The 9,121-nt window shown below is 54.8% G+C and overlaps 1 protein-coding gene across 1 annotated transcript in view; it reads right to left on the reverse strand.

The window, feature by feature from the left end:
• The window catches only part of ADAM33 (ADAM metallopeptidase domain 33), a 28,223-nt gene extending 23,846 nt beyond the window's left edge, over positions 1–4,377 (reverse strand). The window contains exons 1-2 of the mRNA XM_064151194.1: positions 3,993–4,377; positions 1,182–1,264 (exon numbers count right to left, since the gene is read on the reverse strand). Coding sequence (XP_064007264.1) covers positions 1,182–1,264; positions 3,993–4,344 — 435 coding nt within the window. The 5' untranslated portion in view covers positions 4,345–4,377. The remainder of the gene's footprint in view (positions 1–1,181; positions 1,265–3,992) is intronic.
• Between the last annotated feature and the right edge of the window lie 4,744 nt (positions 4,378–9,121).

The raw sequence follows: 9,121 nt of genomic DNA on the forward strand, positions 1-9,121 counted from the left end.
TGGGCAGTGAAGGCTAGCAAGAGCACAAATAAAACCTCCTGCTGCCACACCTTCCCCAGCCTGAGAGCCTTCCAACCTAAATATAGACTGACTTGGGGCTTGGCAGGCTGGCCACAGCATCCCCAATGCGATGGGCACAGTTCCAGCAGCTAGCACCAGTGGGAGCTCCCAGTTCCCTCAGGGCCAAGAAGCAGGCCTGATTCTGCCCTTGGTATCTCCTTCCTGGAGGAAGGAGCTGTCACTTGGAAGCATCTTGAGTGGCTTCAAAGCTGCATGCTTAGTCCCTCTTCAGGTAAGATGCCACCAGAGATGATCCCTTCCCAACACTGAGTCTTCTCAGAAATGAATCTGCTCAGCCCCCAAGCACATCAGCTTTCTGCAACCATCCACAGTGCTTGCTGTGCTGGGAAGTGATTTGATCTGCCCTGGAGGAGACCACAGTCCCTGAGACCCTCCCAGCTGCTGGGTACAAGGCCCAGCTGCTGCAACTGACGGGCAGCTGCAGTCAGTTGACCCCCAAAGCCAGGCAAGTCGCCAAACCCAGGCGAAGCTCACCACAGGCATCCCAAAGTAGATTTGCAGATGATGTGGGTTGTGAGGAAGGGTGGCAGCCCAGCAGGGCAGCCCTGGGAAGCCATGTCCTCTCCTCTCCACAGCCCTTGCCCAGCTTCTCCACAGCTTCCCAAAGGCATCACTCTTACCCCTGCAGCACTTGCCCTTTAGCTAACCCTGATGGCCTGTTCTGGCCAAACCATCAGTCTGAAAAACGGCCTCCAGCTCCTCTCTACCAACTGCCCAGATCCTCCTCACAGCTTTTATTCCTTCTTACTGCCCAGACACAGAATCATAGAACGGGTTGGGTGGGAAGGAGCCTTAAAGATCATCTATCCCTGCCACAGGCAGAAACATCTTCAACTAGACCAGGTTGCTCAGAAGCCAATTCCAATGTGGTTTTGAACACTTCCCAGGACAGGGCTTCCTCAGTTTCTCTGGAGGACCTCTTTAGCATCTCACCATTCTCACAATGAAGACCACCTTGCTTTTATCTCATCTCACTGTCCTTGTCCTGTCAATAGTTAAGACAACCTGCAGATCTGACACCTCCCAGTCCCACCACGAAGACCTCTAGGTGCAGGACCCAGCCACATGGTTCAAGGGACAGGAATCACATCAGCCCTTACCTTCTCATTCAGGCTGACAGCTCGTCTGGTACGGCCGCCAAGGAGCCAGTGTGGGATGACCCTCTCTCCATGGGGTGGTGGCCCTGCAACAAAAAGACCTGGTGAGAACATGAACAGACCTACTGAGCCCCAGAGACAGGGAACTCAGGAGAGAAACAGGAAAGGGATAGAGCTGAAGACTCAACCCTACATCCAGGGCCACCTCTTGGATGTTTATGGAGGATGGACACCAGCACAAAGCCAAAGCATCACCTCCAGTACAGGCCAGCACGTTCAGCACTGGCCCAGCCTTGCTTGAGAGCATCACTGCCCAGCCAGGACCCAAACTAGTGGCCTAAATCCCCTGGAATTTACTCTGAAGAAGTAGACAACATATGGGTGGCACCACCACAGCCTCACTCACTTCCCAGCCATCAACACCCATTCCACCAAGCACCCCAGTAGCACCCCAGCCACCAGGAGGAGCAGGGGCTGTGCAGGCAGCAGTGCATCCTTCTGCCTGCCCTACCTCTCCTGAATCAGAGAGAGAGGGTTTTTTTGCTTTATGCTTTGCCACTTCTGATCGTCATCATGATGGGCAGGGGAAGCATCGTTTGATCACCCCAAAATCAAGCCACCACCTCTCCAGACAGAGCTGGGCTGGAGCAGGGAGCAGAGGAGCTAACATAGCTGCAGCACGTCAAGTTCCTCTGAGCCATGCCAGCTCCCCAGGGCAGAGCAGCACAAGCAATTCCTCGGCTCCATTAAAGCCAGACAGACAGACTTCCGAAGACATTTGTTATCCCTGCACAATGCAGCTGCACTGAAGGCAGCAGCTACTGATGACCTAAGCCTGGACAACAGTAAGAAGCCAGCAACATCGGAAGATGCTGCAGAGAGGGGATGAGGTCAGGCAGAAATGCCAAGGCAGTGCTGGACGACCTTGCCAAGCCAAACGGTGTCAGTGAAAGCCTGGATCTAACAAAGCTGTCCCCTAGCAAAGGTGTTTACTAAGGGCGTGGAACAACAGCGCCCTGCGGCTTCAGCATCCCAGAGGCTTGTTTTGGCTCCTTCTGCCGCGATTCTGGGGTGTCTTGGCTTGAGGAAAGATGAAGTTACTAAGCAGTACAAAGGGAAAAATGCGGAGCTATTGGCTGGGGACTGCAGAGTGTTTAATGTGATGGAGCTGCCCAGCCCAGCCACGTCTGGCTCACCAGGCCCCAGGCTGTGCCCGGCGCTATCGCACAGTGGCATTTAATCAGCGTCCATTATATATAGCATGCCATCAGATTCCAGGAATAACTGCAGATAAGGTGGTGGCACCATCCCAGATCCCTTCTCCTCACCTCCTCTGACCTCCAATCCCCTGCCCCCCCCCCCCCCGAACTTTGGGGGGGAAACTGAGGCACAACCACGCCTCGAAGCTGAGGCGTTTGCTGCCCTCCCACCACTCGGCGAATGGGAGGAGGAAATTCTGTTTTCCCCTTGCTGGCTGCCGCGGAGAGAAAAGGGCAGGAAGAGGCTGCCCCTCGATCTCACTGCAGAGCCCATCTTTCCGATCTCCCACGCTGTCTGTGGAGAGGATGGGATGTGAGGGGCACTGGCTCTGCTGGGACTGCTGGGCTGGGCTGCGGGCCACGTCGTAAAAGCCTCGGGGTTATTAGATTAAGCTGCTCGCTATTTTGACTGCTGCTTTTGGTGGGAATCGGAGAGACTCGGAGCATGAGACAGAGCCTTAACAATCTAAGGCAAATAAACCAAATCGCAGCACAGAGGGGCTTCCCACCCCCTTCTCTCTCTCTTCTTTTTCCTGGAAAACACACTCATTCCCGGCCCTTTCTGGGAACACCGCCTGGCGCTGGTGTTCGAGATGCCTGCACTGGTGTGCCTGGGCAGCCTCACGTTTTGAGGGATGCCTGAGCCCAGAGACGAGCCCCCACAGCATCCCCAGGCTGCAGCCGAAGCCGGCAGCCTTCACATCTGCTCCTCCTCTCCTATCCAAACAGAGGTTTCTGGCTCCCACCACTCTTCCCCTTCCTCTCCCAGTTGCACGGCTCGCACGGGTCTCTCCTAGAGTTGTAGGAAAACTTATCTGCAGCAGCAGAAAACCCAGCAAAGCTCGGAATGAAAAAATCGCGATAAAAGGGGGCTTGGAGTGGGCACCAGCCCCAGCTTCTTGAGGTTGTGGAAGGTATTAGTGACAGAGGAGACGGACTAGAGGAGATTGGACCCAATCTGACAACCCCCACACACTCTCCCCTTCCCAACATCCTCCCCCCCCCCCCCCCCCCCCCTCCAGTTTGAAAAGCGATCGGAACCTCCAGGGAAAATATTGCACTTCCTCAGCAGCAGCAGCAGCAGCAGCCACGTTTCACCCCAAAACGTGCAGTAGCAGGCACCCCTCACCTCCTCACCCCGCACCTTTCGAAGTGCCGGAGCCAGGACCCTTGTTGGGACCCAGGGGAGGTGCGGGGTGAGGAAGTGAGCCGTGCCTGCCGTTCGGGGGGTGCTGGGGGTGAGGAGCCCAATCCATGCCCTCTCCCAGCGTTCCCATCCCGACCAGACCATATAGAGTCATAGCGAGGACTTCTGCCGGCCCAGGCATTGCCGGGACGAGGCAGGAGGAACCCACCGGGATGGGGGATTTGGGGGCTGGGGGCACACCCCTAGCAGGGCCATGAGTCTGAAGGGAGCGCTGCCCACAGTCCCGTCCCAACACAGGGACGCGATCGCCCCCCTCCTCCCCGTAAACCCACATGCGCGCTGCAAACCCCAGAGTACCCCCACCCCATGACCGTGGGGTGCGCCTCCCCCTCTCCCCGCTCCTCTTACCTCGTGGTCCAGCAGCATCCCCCTGCCCGGGCAACAGCAACAACCCCAGGGTGAAGATGCGGCTCCCCCAAAAAACAGCCCAGCCCCGGTGAGCGGAGGGCTTGCGGGGGGCCCGCCCGGCCATGCCGGCTCTCCCCGGGGTTGTCACCGCCTCCGCTCCTCGCTGCCGGCCCTGCCTTCCTCTCTTATGCTCTCGGGTCCACTCCCCTCCGCCCGGTTTCCCCCCGCCAGCCCCATTCACTCGCCCCCCAGCCGGCCCCGCTCGCCGGCGGCCGGAGCGCCGGTTCCCGGCTGGGTGCTGGGCTGGGCTGGGCTGCGGGAGGAGGGAGGCGCGGAGGGGAGGGGGGGGCATTGTTCGCCTTTATTTATTGCTGTGTTTCTTGGCCCGTCCGGGCCCGCTTAATCAAAACCAGACCCGAGAGGAGGAGGAGGAAGGCTGCTCCCAGGCTCCCCCCGCCGGGGCAGCCCGCAGCAGTCGCCGACCCCCGCCCCGGGCTCCCCGCTGCTGCTTCGCCCCCATCCCCGGGAAGGGAAGCGAGGAGGCAGGAGCGGGGGAGAGAGGCAACGAAATAACCCCGTCCGCCCCGCCCCAGGGTGACAGGCAGAGACGCTTCTGCAACCCTCAGCCACGACTGCTATATTGCTATTAACATTGTTACTGATGTTTTTCTAGCAGCAGATAGGTGCCAGCAGCCGGCCCCGCAATTTTAATCTCTTTTTTTTCCCTAACTGGAGAGGTAGTAAAGGCAGTGAAATAACCCCATTGTCCCTCCAGCCAGGGTGACAAGGCATAGACCCCTCTGCAACTCTCCAGACACTCCTCAAATTATTAATATTATTATTTAAATTACTATAAATATTTTTTTCCTAGTAGGAGTTGGATGCCAGTATCCAACCTCCTGAGTTATTAGTGATTGTAATCTCTTTTTTAAAACAGGAGTAGGGGCAGAAGGCAATGAAATAACTCCATCCATCCCTCCAAGATGAGTCAGAGGTCCTTCTGCAGCCCTCAATACACTGCAGAGTTGTTGCTGATAATATTATTAATATTGATTTTTTTCTAATGCCCACACTCAGCACCTTCACTGCTTCAGAGAATCATCAAATCACAGAATTTATGAGGTTAGAAAAGATCTTTAAGACTGGTCCCTTTGTGGGGTCACACAACTCCCCCTCCCCAAAGCTCAGGGCAAGTATTTGTTGATAGCTGTTGAAGCCCTAACAACAACATTGATAACTCCAGTAAGCAAAGCTTTGCCAATGATTTCACATTGAAAATGGGGATGGGCAGGGCAGCTCTGGGCACCCCTGCTCAAAGGTGACCTTTCAGGAGTGGAAGGGGCCGGGAACTTTCCTGGGGTTTGCCAGCACAGGAAACAAACTTAACTGGCACAGTCCTGGGTAGCAGCACAGTCAGAACCCTCCTCGCACTTGAACAAGAGTTGAGGTCCTGTTAACAGGGCCCCCAGAGCCCACCAGCAGATGCAAACATCTGGACAGTGTTAACGAGTCCTCCCCAGCTCAGCAGCACCTCCAAGGCCCCGCGGTTCAGTGGGGGACTGGGCAGCACTGAGTTAATGGATGGGCTCTGGGATCCCAAAGGGCTTTTCCCGACTAAGTGCTTCTATGCTTAGCCTCAGCTGAAACGTTCCTCAGGGGTGTTAATGCCACTCAGTCACACCTCACTCTCACCACAAGCTCTCCTAAGCAGCTTCTGCCCCTTCTGGGTCAAGCTCTGCAGAGCACCGGGAAGGACTCTATTAAGCTTGAAACTGGTCTCCTGCTAAAGCTGACCACAGAGGGGTTGTGCAGGGCCCATCACCTCCACAAGAAGACAATTGCTGCAAAGCCTAGAGTCACGCCAAATAACAGACCTGTGGAAACACAGTGAGAAACAAAGGACGCTGCTGTCCATTCCCAGATGCAGGCAGCTCAGGGGAATCTCAGCAGAGCAGCTGAAAATCAGCAGCTTGGCACACAGTGAGGAGAGGTTCAAAAGCAGGACAGGGCTCTCAGCCACCAGGAAACCAACAGCAGCAAGCCCAGAGGGACGAGACTGAGCAGAGCTGCAGAGTGCTTTCCAAGAAAGGGCAGATTGTGGCCAAGACTGCCACGGAGGGGTGAGCCAGGGGAAACCCTGGGCAGCCAACAGGCTCCAGTCTTCCCCAGCATAGCTTTGCCCTTACTGCATGGTCTCATTCCTCCACTCTCTCATCAATCACAGACTCCTGAAGACAGCTGAAGGCAAAAATCTCTCAGCTTGCCACCAGCACAGGGAACCTGAGCATGGCTGTTGGCCATGGAAAAATGTGTGGCCCTGCACGGGGCTGGAGATGGCAAGGGATGGTGGCTATCCAGAGCAGCTTATCAAAGGCCTTTTTGTGCAGAGGAACAGGCATTCCTCCTCCTCATGACCTGACATCTCTGCTGACAAAAGCCTCCAGCAGCTGTGGCACCCGACCATGGTCTGCAGCTGGGTCACACAGACTGCCAGCTGAGCCCGAGTTCAAGGATTTCTGCACCCTGGCATCAGCCAAAAAGAGTACATGGGAAGCAGGGGTGGGACTCACTCACAGCTCTGAAATTAAAGATAGGAAGAACCCTTGGGTGTCTCCTGTCAGGGTGCTTCTGTCACCCCAGGCACTCACTTTTTGTCAGGAAGGAAGCAACCAGCACATGAAGCACACAAGTATCGTAGGTGTGATCAGCGAAAGCCCAGGCAGCCACACCTGGGCTGCTTCACAAGCACAAGCTCCATCCCTCACAGCCTGCTGGGAGGCGTCTACAAAGGTCCAGGACAGAAGAGTCATAGAATGGTTTGGGATGGAAGGGACCTGTAAAAGTCACCTAGTCCAGCCCACACACAGCCAGCAGCAACTAGAGCAGGCTGCTCACAGCCCCAGACAACCTGACCTTGAATGGTTCCAGAGATGGGACATCCATCACCTCTCTGGGCAACCTCGGCTAGAGTCTCACCACCCTCAGTGAGACTGTCTTACTGTCAGTAAACTGTCTTACTTCTCCCTTTTAGTTTAAACCCAGCACCTTTTGCACTGTCACAACAGGCCCTGATAAAAAGTCTGTCCCCAGCTTTCTGACCAGTCTCTAAGTCCTGCAAGGCCACCAGAAGGTCTCCTAGAGCCTTCTCTTCTCCAGACTGAACAACTCCAACTGGCCTCACAGCAGAGCCTTTCCAACCCTGCCAGCATTTCTGTGGTCTCCTCTGGCCCCACTCCAACAGAACCCTGTTTGTGCTGAGACTCCAGAGCTGGCCCCAGCACCGCAGGTGAAGTGAGCTCTCACTAGAGAGGAGTAAAGGGGCAGAGTCCCCTACCTTGACTTACAATGTTGTACAAAACAGCTCTAGACCCTTCATAAAAACTTCTGCCCTGATAGAGACACACAAAAAAGTCTCCCTACACCACTGCAATGTCAACTTAGGCTGCACACAATGCCACTAGAACATAACTGCCAATGCAGAGGGGCCCAGGAGGCCACAGGATGTGGCTGGCATGCTACGTCCTCCAGATCCAACTGCTGAGTCTCAAAGTCCAAGAGTCTTACTTGTCTCTGGAGGAAGGTCAGGGCTGGCTGCTCAGCAGATGACTCAACAAGGCTTGGCAGGGGCCAGCTGCAAGCCCCCCGTGGCAGAGTGATTCACAGGACATACCAAACTTAACTCGGATGGAGGAGCCAACACAGCTTTGGCACAGGGAGCTGGAGGTGCTCTTTGGGATCATGGAGACAAATTTGAAGTGGCTTCTAATGAAGTTTGAAGGTGACAGGGCTGCAGCACATGGCTCTGTGAATCAATTTAGAGCCTATTAAAAAACCCTTCCTCTTCCCCATCAAGACCTCTTACAACTGTCCTCATGGGCGTGGAATCTGAGTCTCTTCCAGCAGCACATCCATCACCAGGGCTTTCACTTGTCAGGAGGAGGTCAGTCACCCTGCCGCAGGCTCTCATTTGGTCTGCAGAATCTGGTTTATCTGCTGATGGAGGAAGAGGAGCACTAATAAAGGTCTGACTTCCAAGCCCTGCTCGTGTGAAAGAACTGCGCCAGCTCCACTGAGAGCAGCTTGGCCGAAGGCCTGCCCCAAGCCTGGGACGAGTGTGGCCGGCACCGGCACTTGTCAGCAGTGCAGCTGCCCAGCTGGCCCACCACTGACTGCAGCACAGAAGCAGCAATCCATTAGATCTCTGCCGGATTCAAGTGTGAGCTGGGCTTGTGAACAGGCAGCCAGGAAGTCATTTCCTTGTGAGGATATTGTTTCAGAAGTGAATTCTAGACCAGGATGCTCTCATGGGTAAGTGGAAGCTCTTGTACTCAGCACTGGCGAGACTGTACCTCAAACAACAGGTTCAGTTTTGGGGTTCCCTTTCCAAGGAGGACATTGAGGTGCTGGAGCATGTCCAAAGCAGTGCACAAAAGCTGGTGTAGGATCCAGAGCACAAGACTTGTGAGGAGCAGCTAAGGGAACTGGAGTTGTTCAGCATGGAGAAAAGGAGGCTAAGGGGAGATCTTCTGGCTCTCTACAACTGCCTGAAATGAGGTTGAAGCCAGGCGGGGTTGGTCTCTTCACCCAAGTGAAAAACAATAGGAAAAGAGGAAATGGCCTCAAGTTCTACCTGGAGAAGTTTAGATTGGACATGAGGAACAATTTCTTCCTCACAAGGGTTGTCAAGGTCCAGACCAGGCTGCCCAGGGCAGTGGTAGAGTCCCCACGCCTGGAGAGGTTTCAAAGGTGTGTAGCTGTGGTGCTGAGGGACGTGGTTCAGTGACCCATGGAAAGGACTCCTGAAACATTCATCAAGAACAAGAGGACTCACCAGGTTATTCCAGAAGGTCCAGCAAGATGCAGTTTACAGCACAGAAAGTAGAACTTAGTGGAAATGGTCATGAAAGAGGAAAGGGAAGGTGCTTCTGAAGGGCAAATGAGGTTTTCACTTTAAAATAAGGAACCTTCCAGAACACGAAGTGCCTCTTTACATCCCTTTTCTCTGCTATTCCTTTGTCTTGTCCACCACACACACATCCCCACCACACCTCCCACCTCAAGCTCTGTTTGCAGACAGTACCTCCACAGTTAATATATTTACTTGATGCTGAACAAGGCACAGATGAACA

Source organism: Pogoniulus pusillus, chromosome 11, assembly GCF_015220805.1.
Source record: "Pogoniulus pusillus isolate bPogPus1 chromosome 11, bPogPus1.pri, whole genome shotgun sequence".
In the NCBI taxonomy this organism is placed as follows: domain Eukaryota; kingdom Metazoa; phylum Chordata; class Aves; order Piciformes; family Lybiidae; genus Pogoniulus; species Pogoniulus pusillus.